The sequence below is a fragment of the Suhomyces tanzawaensis genome, assembly GCF_001661415.1.
Source record: "Suhomyces tanzawaensis NRRL Y-17324 unplaced genomic scaffold CANTAscaffold_3, whole genome shotgun sequence".
NCBI classification, from domain to species: Eukaryota; Fungi; Ascomycota; class Pichiomycetes; order Serinales; family Debaryomycetaceae; genus Suhomyces; species Suhomyces tanzawaensis.
Window position 1 is genome coordinate 49,928 of NW_017963638.1, and position 22,575 is coordinate 72,502.

The following is a 22,575-nucleotide window of genomic DNA, read 5'->3' on the forward strand; positions in this document are numbered from 1 at the left end:
AATTCTTGGTGGTAATTCTCGGTGGCAGTAGTCCGCTGGAGGTAGTCCGCTGGTAGTAATTCGCTGGTAGTAATGGTAATCTACCTGATACTGATCCTGCTGGATGTGTGCAATTCACGCTATTTAGGGCCGCATCGCCCTAGTGCCCAATTTTCACGCTATGTAGTGTCTATGTGTGCAACTCTCACCGCTAACCTTCCCAGTGGTCTCGCGGAAATGCTCGCGGGAGTGCTCTCAGTAATCGCCGCTGTCTCCCCGCGCAGTGTCCCAGACACTTTGCCTAACAGAAGATGTAGAGGGTGTCGCCCACCCAGTAGGACTTGACGTCGGCAGCCGACTGGAGGTGGATGGTGTTAGGGAGAGGGACCTCCAAGGCGTGCGGGGACTTTTTGGAGAAGTACACGGAGGGGTCATGGAGAGTTAACACCAAGCAGTGGTTAGTAGTGCTGTAGCCCAAAGTGAGGGCACTGATATGGGAGCACACGAGCTTGATGAGTAATTGGTAGGTGGAGGAGAGTTTAGTGTAGTTGAGCTCGTAGTGGAGGGGTGTGGCAGGAGTGGTGGAGGAAGGATCCTGGCTTTTGGTGGTGGAAATTCCCTGGCTATTGCTGGTGGAGATCCCCTGGCCCTTGCTCTGCACTTCCTGGATCTTACTGGCGTAAAGGTGATTATTCTGATCCTTACTCTGCACTTCCTGAATCTTGCTGGAGTAAGGCTGTTCCTGGTCCTTATTCTGGCCTTCCTGCTGCACCTCCTCGCTGATCTTCATCTCCCCCAACTCCTCGATAAGGGGCCGTCTCTGCTCCCCACTCACGTTCATCAAGTCTGGCAACTCCTCCAGCTCGTCTGTGTCCCCTCCGTCGAGCTCCTGGAGCAATCCGAGCGTCTCGTTGTTCTTCAACTCCTGTAGCCTCTTCTGGAACCCGTTTTCTGTCAACTCGTCCTGTCTGACCACGGTCCGCGAGAGCTCGCCCTTGCAAAGCATCTTGGGTATGGTGTACTCCCGCTCCAACGTCACCTCGTACAACATCTCTACTGCCTCGATGCACCACTCGATTAAGATGGTCCGCAAGTCTGCGTTGATCTGGCACCACTGGAAACAGGTGGTGTTGATGCAGCAGTCGTACAACCGCGAAACCACCCCCTTCTTGTCGGTGGTGTCCTTCTCGCTCGACAAGATGAGCGGGATCTCCCACTGGTTGTCGATGATCAACGGAAACACCACCGACGGCTCGAACTCCACTGGTGGCTGGGGTACCTGGGCATCGTGGCACACGTTGATGAACACCTTGGTGCCGAGCGAATCTTTCTTGGACTCAAGGATCCTTGTCTTGACTACGAACCCAGGGCTAGGGTCCAAGGCGATAGATTCTCCTGCCTCTACTAATGCCATGGTGTGGGGTGGTAGTGCTTATATGCCTTCGCAAACCCGCACTTGGCTAAAATTTTCACTTGAGTCACCCTGAGTCACTGTTCAACAACTGATTGTTGGCCTGAGACTGTCAGTGTGTTTTTAATTCCACCGTGGTCTTCCTACACGCCATCCGATATTTTTCCAAGCACACCATGAACGTTTTGGTATACTCTGGGCCAGGTGCCACCACCGAAAACGTCAAGCACTGCATCGAGACCTTGAAGCTCCACCTCTCGCCATACTATGCTGTTGTTTCCATCTCGGAAGCTGCGCTTTTGCGGGACCCGTGGCAGCACAAGGCGTCGCTCTTGGTGATTCCAGGAGGTGCTGACTTGCCATACTGCAACTCGTTGAATGGAGAGGGCAACCGCAAAATCACCCAGTTCGTCAAGAAGGGCGGAAAGTACATGGGTATTTGTGCTGGTGCCTACTACTCCAGTGCCAGATGCGAGTTCGAGCAGGGAACTCCTCTCGAGGTGTCTGGCTCCCGAGAGTTGGGGTTTTTCCCCGGCACCGTTAAGGGGTGTGCTTTCAAGGGGTTTGTCTACGAGTCGCACAAGGGCGCCAGGGCGTCGATGTTGTCTGTGAACAACGAGCTCTTGCCTGAGCTGCCCAAGACGGTGTACACGTACTACAACGGGGGTGGGGTGTTCGTCGACGCCAAAAAGCACAGAAACGTGGAGGTTTTGGCTACCTACGCCGAGGACGTGGACGTCGACGATGAAGACAAGGCGGCCGTGGTGTACTGCAAAGTCGGCAAGGGTGACGTGCTCTTGTCGGGACCACATCCCGAGTTCACGCCTGCGTTGATGAAGAACAACGAGGGCGACCCCAAGTTTGCCAACGTCATCAGCGTGGTGGGCAAGAACGACAGAAACAGAAAGCAGTTCATGGTGTCGTGCTTGAAGAAGTTGGGGTTGCGTGTCAACGACAACATCGACGTGACAGTGCCCAAGATCACGCCTCTCTTCCTCTGTGCACACGCAGACCCTGGCGCCATCAACGAGGTGATGATCAAGATCGCTGAAAACAACGACTTGCACAACGGAAGCACCTTGGAGGACGAAAACGACACCTTTGTGTTCCACCGCGAGGACGAGGACGACCACGACTACTTCTTTACCGAAAACGACGACATCGAGGACCCCGACACCGTGGCGAAGCACGTCAAGGTGTTCACACTGGGTGCATTGCCCACTGTCAAAAGCACGCCCTACTTCAATTTGGCAGCGTACTATGGCCATCTCACCCGTCTCTACAAGGGCAACTTTGGCCAGTTTGGGCGTATTACAGGCTACGGCGAGGTGGTCAGCTCCACCAGCACCTTAATGGACAAGAACCCCAGGTTTCTCAGCCTGTTGCCCACAGGAACCGTGCTCACTGCCACCACCCAGGTGGCAGGCAGAGGTCGTGGTGGAAATGTGTGGATCAACCCCCACGGAGTTTTGGCAGCGTCTGTATTGTTCAAGATCCCTGCCAACACCCCCAGCAACGTGGTCACGCTCCAGTACTTGGGCGGGTTGGCGTTCGTGGAGAGTATCTTCGGGTACGGCAGCGAGGAGCCTGGCCAGGCTGTGGGCTACGAGGATATGCCTGTTAAAATCAAGTGGCCTAACGATCTCTACATCTTAAAGCCCGAGTACTTCAACAAAATCAGCGACAAGGACGAGACCCACTCTACAGTGGAGGGCGACGACCAGAAGTGGGCCAAGGTGTCGGGAGCCATTATCAACTCCCAGTTCATCGACGGCAACTACCACTTGGTGTGGGGTGGAGGCATCAACGTGTCCAACGCGGCCCCCACCACCTCGTTGAACCTCGTGCTCGAGAAATTGAACAAGATCAGGGCTTCCCAGGGCAAGCCTGCATTGGCCCCAATTGAACCAGAGATCTTGCTTGCCAAGCTCATGTACACCATGAACTCGTATTTTGGTGTGTTTTTGAAGACAGGCATGTCGCCCTTCTTGCCCTTGTACTACAAGAGATGGTTCCACTCCGACCAGCGGGTGGTAGTGGATGAGGGTAACGGCAACCCCAGAACCTGTGTGATCAAGGGGATCACTCCCGACTATGGTTTATTGATTGCCGAGGACACCCGTAACCACGAGATCTTGCACTTGCAGCCAGACGGGAACTCGTTCGACATCTTCAAGGGGTTGGTGTACCGGAAGTGAGAGATTGAGATACTAAAAAAGGAATGGTGTCGACGAGATGAACTATTAACTAAGCATCGGTGTTGTCGATGAAATAAAGCTATTAATTGAATATTATTTCAATGAGTTGAACTTCTAAATGAGATGAATAACTTCAATTAGAAGCGACAGAACTATGAACACAATTGAATAGTTTTGTCCATTAGATGACGGAACTATTGAATTAAATAGTTCTAGAAATGAGCTGCATTGGTTCGATTAAATGGTATTACATCGAAAAGAACGAACGATCTCCGAGAAGTGCAAAAACATAAAAATACAGGATAATAATGAAAATAAATACATGAACTATTGCAGAAACATGTAGTGACTGACTCACAGAACTTGCACCCACCACTTATTTCTCTAACCCTATTTCATGGAAATCTCGCAGAAATCAGTACAGGACTGTAGTATGCTGCTTGTTTGATTTCAATGCCCAATTAAAAGATAATTTTGAATTATAGTCACTTAATTACTTAATTTCCTCCATCTCTCCAGCCTGGTTTCGCAGCCATATGACAGGTTGGTCTACCACCTTGTTCTCCTAGCTTGAACATATTACTTCCAAATCGTCCTCCAGCTACTGTAGCCACCACCTGGACCACTGCCACTTCGGCTGGCTCTATCATGTGTGTCCCTCTCCATCCACGTATCTGCCTGGTCGCGCTGTTTTGATGTCGCGACTCAGATCTTGCAAATAGTCTTCAAACTCAGCGTCAGAATCACCACTACAAACACGCCTACAAGGACAAACCACCACTTGAAACACACCGACGGGGGCAGAATCACCATTTGAAGAACAAATACACACCACCACCCCAGTGAAAGCCTTCGGAAGCACACATAAGCAGAGTAATACCGTCCGGTAGCTCCCTTCCCCCAGTCTCCAATCGCATCCACAAGGTCTCCTAGACAACAACACCACAACACACCACATCCATGAAGGTAGAGATCGTCGAGTGGCACGCGTTCTCCACATGGCACTGGGACATCCCAGGAACTGGCTACGAGGACGAGTTGTGTGGCATTTGCCGGGTGTCTTTTGACGGAACCTGCCCCAACTGCAAGTACCCTGGCGACGGGTGTCCCATAGTGCTCGGCTTAGGATGCTCCCACAACTTCCACCTCCACTGTATTATGAAGTGGCTCGAGCAGGACACTTCCAAAGGCTTGTGTCCCATGTGTCGACAGATCTTCCTCTTCAAGGAAGGCACTTTTGGTGCAGAAGACGGCAAAAAGCTCCAACGACTCGTTGATGGCCACAAGGCTACACGGGAGAGAGGTCCTAACGAAAGTGACCAGGAGTTCGAGGCATTCGACGGCCAGCAGGTGGAGTAACCTAAGGGATCTCTTTCTGAAGAGTGAACTGCCAGTCCCACGACGGCAATTGACGGACCCCAACGACCCAAATCCCACCTACACCACAAACCGAGACCTAAACCACCTTCGCTTTCTTCCTGGACGTTTCCGATGGCATTGCTCGGGGCTCCTTCTGTTCTTGTACATCCGAGACCAATCAGCGCGATATGAAAAAGTTGGATTTCAAGCTCTTCAAGTCCTCAACATGATTGCTTTAGCGGCGACCAGATTGGCAGTCAAGCGCGTGGGCCATGGCTACATAGGTCGGAGTGCCCTTGGAATACCGAGCAAATCATGTTTCCAGCTTTCGTCCCTGGTGCTTGGTGCAAAGTACTTCTCAGTCACTCAACCACACAGAACCTCAACCAAACCATCCCAGAAGGAATCAAAATCTACAATCGACAGCCAGGCTGATCCTCATACCGCCACGACATCAGTCAAGCAAGTATTTTCTCAGCAAGAACTCGAAGCTGCCAGGCTTGCTAGATTGGCAGGGTTGGGATGGCTTGCCAAGTTGCCCGAGAAGTGGATCCCATATGCCGAGCTCATGAGATTGGAGAAGCCCGTTGGTACCTTACTCCTCCTTACCCCTTCCTTGTGGGGTATCACTATGGCTGCCTACTCAATTGCCGCCCCAGTCACCACCTTCCTTTCGGTAGTCGGATTGTTCTCTGTGGGAGCCCTCATAATGAGAGGAGCAGGTTGCACTATCAATGACATTTTAGATCGAAACCTTGACAATAAGGTTGCTAGAACGATAGAAAGACCCGTTGCGAGTGGAAGAGTTTCAGTTCCACAAGCCGTGGGTTTCTTGGGTGTCCAGTGTTTTGCCGGATTAGCCGTGTTGTTGTCATTACCGTTCGAGTGCTTCTATTTGGGAGCAGCCGCTATCCCTTTGATTTTCTTGTACCCTTTGTTCAAGAGATACACTTACTACCCCCAATTCTGGTTCTCGCTCTGTTTCAGCTGGGCATGTCTCTTGGGATGGCCTGCCGTGGGTGCTCCCCTTGACTTATGGGTTGCTTTGCCATTGGCATTGTCAAACTGGTTCTGGGGAATTATTTATGACACTGTTTACGCTCATCAAGACAAGAAGTTTGACATCAACGCTGGCATTAAGTCCAGTGCATTAGCTTGGGGCGACAGATCCAAGCCTATCTTGAATAGATTTTTGGCTGGTCAAGCAATTTCGTTTAGTATTGCGGGAGCTTTGAATGGAATGGGCCCTGGTTTCTACATCATGGGTACTGTGGCCATGGTGAGACTTTACCAACAACTTAAAAAGGTCGACTTGGATAGTCCAAAAGATTGTTGGAACTTCTTTACGAGCAACATTAAGAACGGATTTATTTTATGGTTTGGAATGGTTATCGATTATGCTTTGAAACTATCCGGTTTCTTATAAATGTATATAGAGAAAATGCATGATTTACAGTGGAATAATTATGAACGACCACTTCATTTTGCAAATTTTCCGAATAGCAGTACACTCTGTTCGTGAACGGATATGCAGCTATTACAAGTAGAACATTACAGAGAAAGATCTTTGTAAAGCTTGCTTGTGAATGCCGAGTCAGCCTTGCTGAGGGCCTTTTTGACTATCCCTTCTCGATTCTGGGCCTTCAAGTCTATAATTACACCCTCGAGGTACTGAAGGAGATGTATAACTGGAATGTCTTGTGGTAGTAAGTTGAGCATTTCCGTTGGTGAGAATATGGAGTAACCATATGTGCAAGCAAAGTGTCGTATGCAAGCAATGTTTAAGGAGTCAGCTTCATCTTCCCGTATGTAATGGTCCAAAATCCTCTGTAAGTTTGATTTAATTGCCCCACTGGTGAAACTGGTTTCTTTTGATTTGATAAATGAAGAGTCCTTGAAATAAAGTGAATGAGAAGAAAATGGTAAACTGCCGTGAATTGCAAAGTGTTCTGCACATGAGAAATCATGGAATTCCAAGAGCAGATCGATGATTGATTCTGTATTTTTTGGGGTGAGATAAGTTAAGTAATCAAAAAGCCTGCCCTCAATGTTGGACAAGTCTTCCAAATAATTTTCAATATTCCACCCATTCGACTTCATGTGATATAGCAACTCGAATACTTTTAGGTACAACTTCAAAAGCTCTTTGGCTTCATTTCTGTTCAAATTCAAATGTACATAATCAATCCATTCAAGTTTGGGCCATTTTGTTTCTTGCAAAGAGTTTTCAACCTTAAATGTTGCAAGCAAAATTTCGAAATTGATCCTATTCTCATTGCTCAATACTGTGGGAGAAATTAATACTTTTATAAGCTCAGAAATCAATTCCTTTGATTCCTCTATTTTGTAGTTGGAGTCAATCCAACTACCCTCCAAATATTCTATACGGAGAAGTGAAAAATCTAGTTCGTTAGTGTGAGAATGTGATATTTCATCCATAATTCTTTTATGTGTATCCTTGAATTTGCTATTCTTGTGCTTTTTCAAGTACTGAAAAGATCTCTCTGAGTCTATCTTTAAAACCTCTAATAGATACTTTGAATAAGCATTTTCATTTTCAATATTTTTTTGTAATTGACCAAGAATCTTGTCTATAAGCTGATCTTTAGTGATGTTTAACTGCTCCAAAATAATAATATCACCACTCAAAAGCTCTAAACACATCGAGCAATATGACTCTATTATTTCCGGAACATTTGCAGAACTGACTGCTAGTAGTTTCTCATAAATGACATATAGGATTGGCGAAATTGATTTCCCTTGGAGGATTTTAATAATTTCGTTGTTAGTCGAGTCAAGTTCCATCCAATTATCCTGATCATTGTTTTTGAAAAAATCATATGCTTGCTTTAAGTCTGAAAATTGAACGTAAAATAATGTTCGAATCACTTGGCATGATGTTTTATCATTCTTAACTAGGTCTGGGTATACTTCGCTCAAGTAAGATGCAACGAAGGCATCAGATTTCTTGAATTTCACACCATCGCAAATTTCAAGAATTCCTTTAAATATCAGAAAGTTGTCCGATCCTTTTAGTTCAGCCGTAGAAAGAAAGTGCACGACAAACAACGGACTAATAATAAGCTCGCCCCCTTTGATACGAGTTAGATACTTCAAGGTATTGTCATAGTTTTCATCGAGAAAGTCACAAATAATAAGCAAATACAATAAGAAATCGTGCTTTAGCCCTTTAAAGGAATCAAACGTTGATTGCAATGCCTTGGAAAACTCATTGGTAGTACTTGATAGTAATGCTTTATGGAATAAAATTAATATTTCATCAATTTGGTGTAGCTGATATGTTAGCCAAACTTTTGACTTGCTGTAGATAAGAATCGATCCTTTATCAACTTCAGATATCCCCGGCAATTCTCTTTCTTTGGTGAGTAGGTTGATTCTGGAAAGTTTGTCATTTAATGATTGGTTATCAAGCTTGATTTGTGTAACCTTACAAACTTGCAAACTATCAGTGGTAGTGTCGTTCATTTCCGAATTGGAGGCTTTAGGTTCAATATCTTTTGAAGTTAAGGTCACTTCATCAGTAATTTGTTTTTCTATGGTATCAGTTTCTTTGTTCAACTCGGTGTTGGGTATTGACAGTGATTCCTGATCACTTTCTGCGTTTTTGGAGACGTCCAGTTTTGTCGTATCATCTTTCAAGTTCTCCTCTTCTTTTGATAGGGGATCTTTATCATCGATTTTATTGAGGTCAGCATTGTCTTGTTGAAGTTCCTGATGGTTGAGCTCCAGACCAGGAGCATGAAACTCTGTAACACTTCTATCTTCATTTGTCATATTGTCTGGCTGCTTCTGGTCCAAGCTTGTAGATGCTACGACTTCAAAAGTTTCCAATGAGCTGAAAATCAACTTATTCTTATCTTTTGAAGAACTGAATAGTCCCACCACATATGGCCATTCAATAACGACACCTCCACTGGGGTACCCTTCTTCGATCCAAGTGATTGTGCCCCTAGTGACATCCCCAAGTGGATTAATGAACATGGACATTGATGTAGTTTCGTCCGAGCTGATGGTCAAAAGATACTCTTCCTCCTCTTTGTCTTCTGCATTGAAGGGAATAATGTAGGGATTGACATTTCTATTTGAGCCATTGGAATATTCGAATAAAGGTATTTTTCTAGTATGTTTCAAATCGATGATATCATAGTGAGAATCATTGGCGACCAATACCAAGTTGCTGTAGTTGCTAGACATAGCAGATGCTGTTGAAATGCCTTTGATGGCTTTGGAATAGTTCACATCTTTGAGTAACTTGATTTGGTCTGGTCCCACCTGAAGAATCCGTATTTTCTGGGGAGTAAAGGCTATAATCTTGTCATTCTGGACTGGAGCTCGAGACTGCGTTGTAGCATGCACGGAATATGAGAGGAGCAGAATATCATGGGCGTCTCTAATCTTTCCAATGTTTGAAGGTGTCAACTCAGGAAGTGAATATAGAGTGGCTGTACCTCCAGCAAGTATCAAAGCTCTTTGAGTTTGAGGCAAGATGATCATCTTTGTCACTGGTTCATCCAGAATCGATAATTGTGTTATTAGAATGTAGCTGGGTGCATCTTCGAAGAGATGATAGTGCAATATCTTGCCCTTTGAAGTCCCCACGTATAGATTGGCTTCGTATGATCTAATGGTTGTTATATGTTCATTGTCCAGATCAAAGGAGTCAGCGACGTCAGTGAGGAGCTCTCGGAACTGATACCCCGATAAAGTCCCCAACTGATCATCAAGCACCACCTTCTTAGACTCCATGTCTGATGCAATGGGATATAGTGGTGGTAAGCGGTACTGACACTACCTATGATACCTTTTCCTATCTTCTGGCGTGTGCGTACCACATATCTCCAGATTCTTGAGTGTTCAGATTTGAAGTTACAGCATTGCTTTAAACCGGCTCAAATTGGCATAAGTTACTTGCAGATAGGAAGAATATTAGAAGATGAAAATATATTAACTATGGTAAGCTCAAAGATAAAATTTAGTAGCCGCTCTCAATAAATGTTGATAGTTGCAAAAAACTTGCGAATCTTAGGCAATATAAAAATCTGGATTTGGGAAGAAGAGGTATAATGCTAGAAAAACAAGAATCAATATTTCGAGAGTCTCAGTTGAGTTCTCATTTAAATAATTTCGATATCTTAATGATAATAATCCAGATTGAAATTTACTAGTGTCACCAGCGCAATTGCGAGAGAATACGGTTCGTGTCCTTAATGAGCTTTGTACATTGTTGAGGAGTTACCAACGAATTACAGAATAAAATGCAGTTTATATCATTAATTACAGAATCGAGGATTTGAGTACAGAATTGAGGATCACTGGAGGCCACTGGTTCTTTCTTTCTTCATTTTGGCCCTAAACTGTATCACCACAAAAATAACTGATAAGACTATCCCAAAACCAGCACATCCCATTCCCAAGTAGAATGCATTACGCATTCCAGTGACAGTGGTATTGAACGACGGGGTCTTATTTTTAGTTGTGTAAACTTCCACCGCACTAGCCAATCCAATTCCTACAGAAATGGAATAGTTGACAAATGTAGAAACTAACGAGCCTGCAATTCCTTGCCGATGTCTTGGAAGGGCCTGGCTCAAAATAATGCACGCTGAAGGAAACGACAGGTCAATCCCCATGGATGCAATAAGAAAGCTGAAGAATTTTTGCGCCCAATAGATCTGACCCACTGGTCGAGTTGCTTGTAGGGTGCACCCAATAAAAAAAGCACACATGGATATAACCATCACATATGACAGGGAAATGGTCTGGAGTAAGTAAGCAGATGCGAGGGCTGCTATGTAGCCGGTGATGATAGCAGGCGAAATTTGGGCGGCTGCAAGAACAGGAGAGAGATGGTCGACTTCGATACTCCATCTGAATGTGTAATAAAGCCAAACTCCAAAGCACGCCCAACCAGCAGTGATGCACCCAAGAACAAATCCAGTATCTCCCCTAAGAACGTCTGGGGGAACCAACGGATTAGCTACTCTCTTTTCGATCAAGTAGAAAGCCCCCATGAATAATACACCCACTATGAGGAGGACATATACGTAGGGTGTGTCCCACCCTACATTGGGGCCCTGATTCAAGGCAAAATTGATTAGGATCAACCCCGAAACACCAGTGACGGATCCGTACCAGTCGAACGAGCCGTATGATTTATGGCCAATGTGTTTGGGGATGATAAAGAAGGCAATCACTGCTGCAAGCACCGAGCCCATTCCAGAGAGCCAGAACGTCCAGGGCCACCAGACCAATTGCGCAAATGTGCCTGATAGCAACGATCCAATCACAAATCCTGAAGGGGCAACAGCTCCGAAAAGTGACAAGTAGACGAATTTTTTGGTGCCATCCGGGAAATAGGATCCAATTAGTGCCTGAGTATTTGGCATCATTATGGCAGGTCCTATACCCTGCATGGACCTCATTGTCTGAAAAAAAATTCGATTTGGTACGAAGGCTGCGAATCCAGTAGCCAAAGACCATACCGCGTACCAAGCGTAGCCAATCAAGTACATGGTCTTGTAGCCGTACATGTCACCAAGGCGACCTGAGATCAATATGAAAGTTCCCACCGACAAAGAGAACGCTGCGGTAAACCAGGCCATTTCGCCAGGCATGCCCTCCACATGAAATGTCCTGGCAATATAATTACCAGTACCCATTGTTTGACCCACTGAGATCTGGGTGATGAGCTGCGATAAGCACAATAGGAATAAGAACACAGCTTCTCTGAGCTTGGATATTTCTTGGTGAGAAGGCGACGAGTAGTCTATGCCCTCTGCCAGCTCCTCCGATAGCACCCCTTCGTTCTTCGATCCTACTTGTGACGACTCTTCGGCAGAACTCATAACTGGGTGCGAAAATGAAAAGTATGGGTGTGCAGCTGAGCCAATCTAAATACTCGCAAAGCCACGTATTTAGATGGAACTCTTCATATATAAGTACTCCCCGTTCACGGAGCCATGTTGCATCTGTCTGTGGATCGCCATGGCCGCGCATCGGGGTGACACTATTTTACTAATCCATCACTAAAACAAGCAGGAGATTTTCAACGGGAATAAGCCAAATACGCGGGGCTAACTTGGATGCCGGACGGGCTATTATGGAAGGTAGACGGGGTTAGGTTTTAATGCAGGTAGGAAAACGGTTTTTGATAATGGTCCACGTCATTTCCGGGATCTTAGTCATACCACCATGTGAGATGATTTTCGGCTGATGATAAGGGCTGGATAGTTTCAAACTCGTTCAACCTATGGCCCAGAATTGAAGGGTTTTATTAGTTTAGATAGTATACTGTAGCTGATGACCCAAAATACTCTAGTATCAAGTCTACCTTTTGGCTCTTTCTGAAGACAGATCGTCGTTATAGCATATACGCTTATCTTTAGACTGTAAATCTTACTGACCTACATTATGCAAGGGGGCGACTCTTACAGAATCCACAAGCCGTTTACTGTCCTGAACTAAAGATCAGATAATTTTGTCTATAAATTAATTCAAGGATGCTAGATTGTCAGTAGAGGCAGGGCGGACAGGGGGAAATGCCAAGTTATCTCTGTGCGCAATGTACTCGCTATCGGCGAACCCCAAAGTGGGTTCAATATCCTTGCTTTTCAAACCCTTTATAAGGTTAATTTCTACAGAGCTATAGTTGACCCTGCAATGGCCCACCTGGACAGCTTCAGAGATGTCTGAGTTTTTGGTGGGAACAACCTTGATCGAAACACACTCACTCTCGTGAAAGTTACCCTCCACTTCAATGACACCTGCTGGAAGCAAACCAGCTCTATTCTTTCTGGTCAATGCCTCGAAGCACCCTTGGTCTATAATGAGGGAGCCTTTGGTCTTCAACCCATGCAAGAGCCAGAACCGACGATCGGATTTGATTTGTGTGTGGGTTGGGAGACCCAAAAACCTGGTGTGGAGTGGCACCTTGTTTTGCGCAATGTCTTTGAGAAGCAACTCTTCCTTTTCTGAAGTGGTGAGATTTGCTTCCTCAGATGCTTGGATGTTGGCAACAACAGAGAGTATGGACTGCGGTTTGCTCGATAATGTGATGATGGTGGTGACACCCACATTGGTTGCTAACTCTGCTGCAATAAGTTTGGTCGTCATTCCTCCTGTTCCTACTTGAGAACCAGCTCCAGTTTCGGTATCGGTTTTCACTGCTAGCTCATCAATTTTGTCCACAATCAAGATTGGCTTAGCATCAGGGTTCGTTCTGGGGTTATCTGTGTACAAGCACTCGACATCGGTCATCAAGAACAAATAATCAGCATGCATCATCCCAGCAGTAATGGCAGAAAGGGTGTCATTGTCACCGAACTTGATTTCTGCCACCGAAAGCGTGTCGTTTTCATTGACAATTGGGACCACCCCCATCTCCAACAACTCATTCAAGGTGTTGGTGGCATTTTTGTACTGGGTGAAATCAATTATATCGTTTCTAGTAATCAAGATTTGGGCTGTGTGCACATCCAACTGCCTGAAAAGATCCTCGAAGAGCCCCATAAGCCTGGACTGGCCAATGGCAGCCAAAGCCTGAACTGCAGCCAACTTGCCTGGTTTTTTCTGCAATCCCATACGTTTCATGCCAAACGCAATTGCCCCAGATGAGACCAACACTATCCGATGGCCCTGTCTTTTGAGGTTGACGATGGTTTCCACGATCAAGGACATGTTGGCTATGCGTGGTTCACGGGTGACTTCGTCCACGAGGGACGAGGTGCCCAACTTAATCACGATGGTGTAGTTCTTCATGGTAGTGGTGTTGAGTCATAGCGATTCAGGCCCGAATAAGTTTTCATGTCGCGGGGTCCATGTCGCGGCCGATCCAGATGTCGCACGAACATGGGGTAGATCCAGTTCATGTAAGGGTCTTTATTTACGATTGCATTGCTAATTCATGGAGCGAGATGTAATTATGGCCACCGCCCATGTGTGAGTAGAATTGCCATTATTTTTTAATGTTATCAGCGGCCACTAGGGTGTCTAGCAATTGCCAGAAGGAGAGGATTTGCTGAACATTACTAATATTGAAGTGCGAGATGGAACTGTGGATCAACACTTGTAGGCCCAAAGTGCTTTAATTGAGTCAAATTGGGAATAAGCGAGGGCGGAATATAGAGGCTGAATTCTCGGTTATTTCCGTCGTTTCCGTTCATATGCTTCAAAAAGGCTATTCGTACTTGCTGCCGCTATATGGCTTGCCACACTAAGTCGACTAATAATGTGACATCACATACTAAATGTCAAAAATACGGGCCACCCACGCTTACACCCGCAGCACCTGACTTTCTCCGTTAGCCCAGTTTCAGCCACTAGCATTTGTAGCATAGTAATAAAACAAGTCTACGGCACCGCAGTACCAGTCTAGGGTCTCTTGGAGTCTGTCCCCAGCAACCCGACTACCTCAGCATACACAACCACCCACCTACCCACACAAGCGGAAAGTACCTAAATCAGCTGTTTAATGCCCCACGCAGTATCCACAATAGATCTAATTCTGTCCCTGAGGAAGAATGCAACGAGGCCTGATTTTCGCAATTTAATTGGCGGTTCCACGAATTGCAGCCACACTTGCTTATCAACCACTAAATCTACCTCTATCTATAAGCCACCCTTTATGGAAAGCTCCTCAGCCGTTGCGAGCATTTCATGCAATGGAGTATATAAAGGTCTCATGCCGTCCAAGTTGAACTTCACAAACTGGTAAGCATGGGCTTTTTCAACTCACTCAAGAGACAGGTTCTTGCGAAAGAGGCGGTGCCTAGAAGGACAGGACGCCCCCAAACTGTTGCCAAGGAGAACGAGCTGGAATCGAGTATCTCAAAGGGAAACAATGCCGAGATCGTTGTCTATGAAGATCTGGACTCAAGCTGGGACGATGTTCCCTATATCGACTTGGACTTGAAGCTCACGGCAGAGGAGATCCACTACCGTGAGACCTCCAAGATATTCAAGATCAAAAAGTTCTTGTGGGATGGAACTGGAAGACACCCTCTTGAACAGCGCTACTTGTTGAAGTTGGACTTCTTTTTGTTGAGTTCGTCGTGCTTAGGGTACTTCATCAAGAACCTTAACCAATCGAACATCACCACTGCCTTCGTGAATGGTATGGAAGAATATTACACCATGAACCACAACCAGTACAATTACATGACCACCCTTTTCACCGTTGGATACATTATTGGCCAGATCCCCTCGAATCTTATTCTTCACCGTCTTTCCGCCAGATTCTACTTGGGTAGCTTGGAAGTGTTGTGGTCTCTCTTAACGGTACTTATGATCACCTGCGGTAAGGATAATATTAAAGGTATTTATGCTATCAGATTCTTCTTGGGGTTCCTTGAGAGTGGTTACTTTCCCGGTTTGGAATGGTTACTTGGATCAAACTACAGCACAGCTGAACTCTCCAAAAGAAGTGCCTTTTTTGCTGTAGCTGGTAATCTTAGTGGAATTATTTCTGGACCTTTACAACAAGCTATTTTACAAAGATTTGGAAAGTCGAGTCTTCCCCCATTTAAGTGGATGTTTGTGTTTGATGCTGTTATTAGTTTCCCAATCGCCATCTACACCATGTTTGTCGATCCAAACACTCCCTCCACAACTGATGCTTGGTACTTCTCAGAGCAAGATAAGTTGGTCGGATTGGAGAGGAGAAGAAGAATTGGTGCTGAATTGACCACCAGAACTCCTTACACCTGGGCCAAAATTAAGTCCTTCTTCAACACCTGGCATATCTACGTTTTCCCACTCTTATTCTTGGCTTACAACAATACTTGTGCTGCTAACAGTCAGCCTACATTCCAGACTTGGATGAAAATTACACTCAAAGAGCCTTCGCACGTTTATAACACTTACACTTCTATTGTGGCAGCTGTTGGTATAGTGCTTACTGTTATATTTGCATATGTGAATGATTTCCTTGGAGGTAGAAAAAATGTGTTCTTTGTTGCTGGGTACTTTATTTGTTTGATTATCGGTTGTGCTTCATTGTCATACTGGGATATACCTAGAGGATGGCATTGGTTCTCATATTTCTTGATAGGTTCTCCAACTTCATGGGGTCAACCATTCATCTTCTCGTGGGTGAACAGATTGTTGTTTGCAAATGATATGAAGAGAAGTTTTGTTGTTGTTATTACCAATACCTTGGCTTACGTTACAGGTGCATGGGTTCCAATTTTGACTTGGAATACTGCTGACAAACCAAGATATTTTATTGGGTTCACTTACACCGCATGCTTAGCTGCTTTTGGATTGGTAATGACCGCAATCGCGTATTACTTGACAAAGCGTGATGAGAGATTGGCAAAACAAGCTCAAGAAGAACAAGCTTCTCTTCAAAGCGAAGAAAGTACCTCGATACGAGCAAATAACGAAAAGATATATTCTACGGATATTTAATTCAATTTATTAGGATCTATAGAAGTGAAATAAACTAGGGCCTATGGCAGTGAAATAAATAAGGATCTTTAGAAGTGAACTTGTAGTTGATGGATGCTTTTAAGTTACTAATGACTAAAAGCCAAAATGCTAGCAGTGATCTATATACATGGAATAACTTGGCAATGTAGGGGGATCGGTTGGGACATGTTTTAATAATCAAGCGCCATGCAGTCTTACTACGACAATACTTTCGACTCAATAGTTGGAACTTCTCGAATCCTAAAATTTACAGGGCAAATCTCCTATTCCCCTCCTGATCTCCACTTAGCAACTTACTCATTCCGTTAAGCCTAGGGCAATGTTCCTAACAACAGAGTGTGCTAGCTTGGTCGAGCTGAGTAAGCAACCGAGTTTGTGTCGTGGGTGTAGACTTCCCGAGTCAATCACGGGCCAATCGGAAATAGCCAGTTGGAAAGGAAACGATCTCTATATTTGAAGTCCTGTGCAAGTAGTAGCTTGGGTGGAAATGTGATAAGAAGAGCGAGTCAAATGGCCACTACTCTCTTAGGCCAGATCTAACTAGCCAGTGACCTACAAAAGAATATGAAGAGCTAAAGAAGCAGGACCATAAGCCTCTTAACCTATTCTATTTTAGTTAAACTCGTGTTGTGCCAGAGTGTCTCACATTACTGTTATCGCTACTATGCACTCTTGACTGATTATGCAATTATGGCTGGTTTTCGCAGCCACACTTGCGACATTTGGATCGGAGTATACCAGATCCATTTATTTGCTACTATACAGTCCTAGGGTGCTGTGGGGCCCACGGTCCGTTCTATCCCATCATAACATCCTTGTTATCTCCACCAAGTGCTAGGAACAACAATGGGTTTCTTTGGCACGCTTAAAAGTCATCTTGTTGCAACAGAGTCGCTTCCACCCAAGGTTGGGTGGACTAGAGTCACCACAAACGAGTCCGAAGAGCCAGTACACATGTCCAAGAAAGGGGTAGAGCACCTAGTCAGTGTGGTGGAAGACCCACAATACAGCGATGTATCCGAAGAGCCTTACATCGATTTGGAGGTCAGACTTACGCCAGAGGAAGCATTGTATAGGCACACGTCCAGGTGGTACAAGCTCAAACGGTTCTTGTGGGACGGAGCAGACAAGCACCCTCTCGAACAGCAGTACTTGTTGAAGTTGGACTTTTTCCTCCTCTCGTCGTCTTGCTTGGGCTACTTCATCAAGAGTCTTAACCAGTTCAACATCACCACTGCATACATGAATGGAATGGAGGAGTACTACTCAATGGACAACAATCAGTACAACTACATGACAGCGCTTTTCACCGTTGGCTACGTCATTGGACAGATACCCTCGAATTTGGTGTTGCACCGGCTCTCGGCCAGGTATTATCTAGGAGGTTTGGAGGTGTTGTGGGCGTTCTTGACGGTGTTGATGATCCTCTGTGGAAGAAACAACATCCATAGTCTTTACGCAATTCGCTTCGTCCTCGGCCTTCTAGAGAGTGGCTACTTCCCTGGCTTGGAGTGGCTCCTTGGATCCAACTACAGCACCGACGAGCTTTCCAAAAGAAGTGCACTTTTTGCAGTCTCTGGTAGTGTGAGTGGGATTGTTTCAGGGCCATTGCAACAACTCATTATCGAACGGTTTGGTGCATCCAGTCTTCCTCCGTTCAAGTGGATGTTTGTATTCGACGCCATAATCAGCTTCCCAGTTGGTATTTACACCATGTTTGTCGACCCAAACACTCCCTCCACAACAGATGCCTGGTACTTTACCGAGCAGGATAGGTTGGTGGGATTGGAGAGAAGAAGAAGAATTGGTGCTGAATTGACCACTAGAACTCCCTTTACCTGGGCTAAGGTCAAGACGTTTTTCGGCACCTGGCACATCTATGTGTTTCCACTCTTGTTTTTGGCTTTCAATAACACCTGCTCGGCAATCGGCCAGCCTACATTCCAATCATGGATGAAGATAACATTAGGCAAGCCGTCTGAGATCTACAACTTGTATCCGTCATATTTGAAAGTGGCTGGCATTATTGTGACTCTTGGTTTTGCCTACGGAAACGACTTTTTGGGGGGACGCAAGAATGCCAGCTTTATCGCATTATACTTTGTATGTTTGGTGGTGGGATGTGCCCTGTTGGCCCATTGGGACATTCCACAGTGGTGGCATTGGACTTCCTTCTATTTGGTCGGGGTTCCAACAGCTTGGGGGCAACCGTTCATATTTTCTTGGGTAAACAGGCTTCTCTTCAAGAACGATATGAAGCGGAGCTTTGTGGTCGTGGTGACAAACACCTTAGCCTATGTCACGGGGGCATGGGTACCAATTGTTGTATGGAACACAAACGATCAACCGGAGTATCATTTGGGATTCACTTACACAGCATATTTGGCGCTTTTTGGATTAATAATGACCTTGGTAGCCTACCACTTGACCCAGCGGGACGAGAGGTTGGCAAGAGAGCTGGGCCAGGCGCAGCTACTCCTCAAATCAAGACAAGAGACGGAGTTGTATATGTAAAAAATTACCAGTCCAGGGTTGTATGGTTAGTTAGTATTACTAATCAAGAGAAGTTAAATACATGGCAATTTAGTTGCAAATCTAGTAGAGATGAATACGTCGTTATATTACTGCCACGAGGAGATGAATACGTAGTAGATTGTAGGATAAACCAGATACTAGTTATTAGCAAATTTTAGTATTTAATCCAGGGAATCCATATCAGAGATCAAGTTGTATATTTTGTTTCTGGCCAATCGCTAAGTTTTATAGTAAACTATCCTAGTTATTCAGAAGTCAGGGTTGTGTTGTAGATTATCCTAGTCCAGACATAGTAATTTACACTAATCGAGCCAACTGGAAAAGCTTACCAGTAAATTGTCTAGCCAGGCCAGCGCCGAAATACCCAGTAAAACTCCCTAGCCATGCCAGAGACTTACACGATCCCATAATAAATTGTATTGATCTAACTTCTAACTCTAGTGTCTATTGTGCCAACCTTCACTTGAAAATCGATGCTTCGATGTTCTCTGGGTCGATGTTTCTCCATACTGCAAGTTGGAGTGGCAAGTTTTCTGGGCTCAACTCGGGATACCTGCTCGCGATGGCCTTGGTGACGTGCTGGAAAAGTACGTCGTATGCTTTCTTGGTGAAATGGATGCCATCGTGGAGGTACTCTGCCAAGTCTGCCTCGTCAGCAAGCAACTGCTGGTCGCTGAAGCCACCGGCGTCACGGAACGCGTTCCACAAATCGACGAACGCTACATCGTATTCTTTCGCAACTTCCGCAGCCGTGTCAGCATAGACACGGTTTCTGCGATTGGAAGACAACGGGACGGCTGAGGAACGCCCATCTTTTTCCAACAGCTCCTTGGACAACTTGTTATCGTGGAGGGTGGGGGAGATGACTACCGGCTTGATGTTGTTGGCGAGCGCCAACTGCACCAACTGAGAGAGGTTCTGGCGGTACTGCTCAGGCGACTGCCTCTGGATCTTGCCCAATGAGTCGTTTGGCTCCAACGCGTCGTTGGTGCCAATGAAGATGGTCATCAACTTGACGTTGGTCTTGGACTGGTTCAATTCCGCCTCAAGCACTCGCGGAAGCACCAAGGCGGCGTGTCTGGAGTTGTACCCAGAATAGCCCCTGTTGATCACATCAAGCTTGCGGGTGTAGGCATTCTGCAAGTCGGGGTGGAAGCCGTAGCCGATGTGCGGCTCATTGGAAAACTGGGTAATGGAATCGCCAAATAATATGAACTTGTCGTAGGCAAGACTCATGACGAAAGGTGTTAGGGGTAGAGTCCCACAGTGGTACGGATATTTGAGTGAAGGCGCCCCTTACGTAAGCTGCGCCGCGGGGCAGTCAGATCCCCTCGGAACTCTTTCCCGATACAGCCAAATCGATGCCACATACCTCCTGGATTCTCAGTTTCAAGGAATAGGTTGGATCCAGCTGTCGGCTTCCCATCGCAATTTGGCATCCCTGGCCAGTGGGGTAGGCGTTTGGGACTCTAAGTGGTCATAACCACAGCAGTTCCAGATATTGTAGCACGGGTGTTCCCAAGAATTTAGTTCCGACAATCGTTGAGTGCTAGGCCAATATTGCCCCAACCGGCCAGTTTCGTCAACCACCCCACAAATACCCCACCACCGCCTTTGGTACTCATCTAAAATACGTCAGAACTCGTTACGAACACTTGGCCAGCTTGCGATCGGATTTGCGGGCAAAGGCCCATTTGCGAGGTGATTTCCGCGTCCCCACATTTCGAGGTATATAAGAGATGAGCAGCGCCAGCCAGAACATCATTAAGCAACGACTAAACATGACCGTGCAACATCCCTGGTGGAAAGAATCAACCGTATACCAAATCTGGCCTGCCTCTTACAAGGACTCCAAAGGCGATGGTGTGGGAGACATTCCAGGTATCATCTCAACCTTGGACCACATCAAGAGCCTCGGAGTGGACGTGATCTGGTTGAGTCCCATGTACGACTCGCCCCAAGATGACATGGGCTACGACATTTCCGACTACGAGAACGTCTACCCCAAGTACGGAACTGTGGACGACATGCAGAAGTTGATTGATGAGACCCATGCTCGTGGCATGAAGTTGATTTTGGACTTGGTCATCAACCACACCTCCACCGAGCACAAGTGGTTCAAGGAGTCCAAATCTTCCAAGACCAACCCCAAGAGAGACTGGTACATCTGGAAGCCTGCCAGATACGACGCCGACGGTAACAGACAGCCTCCTACTAACTGGGGCTCGTACTTCTCAGGCTCCACCTGGACCTACGACGAAACCACCGACGAATACTACTTGCACTTGTTCGCTGAGTCTCAGCCAGATTTGAACTGGGAAAACGAAGAGACCAGAAATGCAATCTACAAGTCTGCGTTGACCTTCTGGTACGAGAAGGGAGTCGATGGGTTCAGAATCGACACTGCTGGTATGTACTCCAAGGTGCAAAGCTACCCAGATGCTCCTATCGAGTTCCCAGACTCGCCATACCAACCTTGCAAGATGTTCCACCAAAGTGGACCAAGAATCCACGAGTTCCACAAGGAGATGTTCGAAAAGGTCACCTCCAAGTACGACGCCATGACCGTCGGTGAAGTGGGCCACTCTACCCGTGAAGACGCCTTGAAGTACGTCTCGGCCAAGGAAAAGGAAATGAACATGATGTTCTTGTTCGACGTTGTTGAGGTTGGCTCCAACCCATCCGACAGATTCCGTTACGAAGGTTTCACTTTGAGCGACTTCAAGAAGGCGTTCGAAAGCCAAGGCTCCTTCATTGAAGGAACCGATGCATGGTCAACTGTTTTCACTGAAAACCACGATCAACCAAGATCCATCACCAGATTCGGTAACGACTCTAGCGAGTTCAGAGTCATCTCCGGTAAGGCATTGGCCTTGTTGCAATCTACCTTGACCGGAACTGGTTTCATCTATCAGGGACAGGAAATTGGTATGGTCAACTTACCAAGAGAATGGTCCATTGACGAGTACCAAGACATCAACACTGTCAACTACGTCAGAGAATTCAAGCAGAAGTACGGTAACGATGCTGACTACAACAAGAAGTTCGAGAAGCTCATGGACAGCATCAACTTGGTTGCAAGAGACCACGCTAGATCCCCAGTCCAATGGGACGACTCTGCCAATGGTGGTTTCACCAGCGGAACTCCATGGACCAGAGTTCACGACAACTACAAGGAGATCAACGTCAAGTCTCAAACCAACGATCCAAACTCCTTGCTCTCCTTCTGGAAGAAGGCCTTGAAATTCAGAAAGGAATACAAGGACTTGTTCATCCACGGTCTTTTCAGAATCCTCGATGTTGGAAACAAGGAAACTTTCTCCTTCTTGAAGGTGAACGGTGACCAAAGTGCCTTCATCACTATCAACTTCTCTGACAAGCCTCAGAAGTTCGTTAACCACACCGAAAAGAAGCTCGAGTACATTTACGGTAATGTTGACAACTACAACGAAGATGAATTGGCTCCATACGAAGCCAGAGCATACCTTACTAAGTAAACTTATTCACGACCTGCGAGTATTTGACTTGTGTTGAACTCACGTTATGACTAAATACGAAATAAACATCTATCCAGCGAACGTTTCTGAGTAGTTTTCAGGCCATAGAGTAGTCAAGTATGGATTTTACCTCTGGGAGGGGAGGAAT

At 46.0% G+C, this 22,575-nt stretch overlaps 11 protein-coding genes across 11 annotated transcripts; 6 read left to right on the forward strand and 5 right to left on the reverse strand.

The window, feature by feature from the left end:
- Positions 1–280: 280 nt before the first annotated feature.
- Positions 281–1,393, reverse strand: CANTADRAFT_49669 (uncharacterized protein; the record flags this gene model as incomplete). Its single annotated transcript, XM_020209741.1, has 2 exons — positions 281–649; positions 752–1,393. 2 exons carry the CDS (start codon positions 1,391–1,393, stop codon positions 281–283), a joined length of 1,011 nt encoding a protein of 336 aa, XP_020064669.1.
- A 173-nt stretch (positions 1,394–1,566) lies between these two features.
- Positions 1,567–3,588, forward strand: CANTADRAFT_48620 (biotin--[acetyl-CoA-carboxylase] ligase; the record flags this gene model as incomplete). The annotated part of the gene is made up of 1 exon (XM_020209610.1): positions 1,567–3,588. The coding sequence occupies one exon, from the start codon at positions 1,567–1,569 to the stop codon at positions 3,586–3,588; it is 2,022 nt and encodes a 673-aa protein (XP_020064670.1).
- A 960-nt stretch (positions 3,589–4,548) lies between these two features.
- CANTADRAFT_50714 (anaphase promoting complex subunit 11) lies at positions 4,549–4,947 on the forward strand (the record flags this gene model as incomplete). The annotated part of the gene is made up of 1 exon (XM_020209861.1): positions 4,549–4,947. The coding sequence occupies one exon, from the start codon at positions 4,549–4,551 to the stop codon at positions 4,945–4,947; it is 399 nt and encodes a 132-aa protein (XP_020064671.1).
- A 226-nt stretch (positions 4,948–5,173) lies between these two features.
- Positions 5,174–6,373, forward strand: CANTADRAFT_5285 (4-hydroxybenzoate octaprenyltransferase; the record flags this gene model as incomplete). The annotated part of the gene is made up of 1 exon (XM_020210128.1): positions 5,174–6,373. The coding sequence occupies one exon, from the start codon at positions 5,174–5,176 to the stop codon at positions 6,371–6,373; it is 1,200 nt and encodes a 399-aa protein (XP_020064672.1).
- Positions 6,374–6,498: 125 nt separating this feature from the next.
- CANTADRAFT_10435 (CORVET complex subunit) lies at positions 6,499–9,719 on the reverse strand (the record flags this gene model as incomplete). Its single annotated transcript, XM_020206168.1, has 1 exon — positions 6,499–9,719. The coding sequence occupies exon 1, from the start codon at positions 9,712–9,714 to the stop codon at positions 6,499–6,501; it is 3,216 nt and encodes a 1,071-aa protein (XP_020064673.1). The 5' UTR covers positions 9,715–9,719.
- Positions 9,720–10,277: 558 nt separating this feature from the next.
- CANTADRAFT_10436 (uncharacterized protein) lies at positions 10,278–11,951 on the reverse strand (the record flags this gene model as incomplete). The annotated part of the gene is made up of 1 exon (XM_020206169.1): positions 10,278–11,951. The coding sequence occupies exon 1, from the start codon at positions 11,811–11,813 to the stop codon at positions 10,278–10,280; it is 1,536 nt and encodes a 511-aa protein (XP_020064674.1). The 5' UTR covers positions 11,814–11,951.
- Positions 11,952–12,081: 130 nt separating this feature from the next.
- Positions 12,082–14,061, reverse strand: PRO1 (glutamate 5-kinase). Its single transcript, XM_020211182.1, has one exon. The coding sequence runs from the start codon at positions 13,723–13,725 to the stop codon at positions 12,457–12,459; it is 1,269 nt and encodes a 422-aa protein (XP_020064675.1). The 5' UTR covers positions 13,726–14,061; the 3' UTR covers positions 12,082–12,456.
- Positions 14,062–14,682: 621 nt separating this feature from the next.
- Positions 14,683–16,374, forward strand: CANTADRAFT_5289 (MFS general substrate transporter; the record flags this gene model as incomplete). Its single annotated transcript, XM_020210131.1, has 1 exon — positions 14,683–16,374. One exon carries the CDS (start codon positions 14,683–14,685, stop codon positions 16,372–16,374), a length of 1,692 nt encoding a protein of 563 aa, XP_020064676.1.
- An 867-nt stretch (positions 16,375–17,241) lies between these two features.
- CANTADRAFT_5290 (putative pantothenate transporter) lies at positions 17,242–18,909 on the forward strand (the record flags this gene model as incomplete). Its single annotated transcript, XM_020210132.1, has 1 exon — positions 17,242–18,909. The coding sequence occupies one exon, from the start codon at positions 17,242–17,244 to the stop codon at positions 18,907–18,909; it is 1,668 nt and encodes a 555-aa protein (XP_020064677.1).
- Positions 18,910–19,389: 480 nt separating this feature from the next.
- On the reverse strand, positions 19,390–20,166 carry IAH1 (isoamyl acetate-hydrolyzing esterase; the record flags this gene model as incomplete). Its single annotated transcript, XM_020210134.1, has 1 exon — positions 19,390–20,166. The coding sequence occupies one exon, from the start codon at positions 20,164–20,166 to the stop codon at positions 19,390–19,392; it is 777 nt and encodes a 258-aa protein (XP_020064678.1).
- Positions 20,167–20,711: 545 nt separating this feature from the next.
- On the forward strand, positions 20,712–22,427 carry MAL2 (oligo-1,6-glucosidase IMA1; the record flags this gene model as incomplete). Its single annotated transcript, XM_020209597.1, has 1 exon — positions 20,712–22,427. One exon carries the CDS (start codon positions 20,712–20,714, stop codon positions 22,425–22,427), a length of 1,716 nt encoding a protein of 571 aa, XP_020064679.1.
- Between the last annotated feature and the right edge of the window lie 148 nt (positions 22,428–22,575).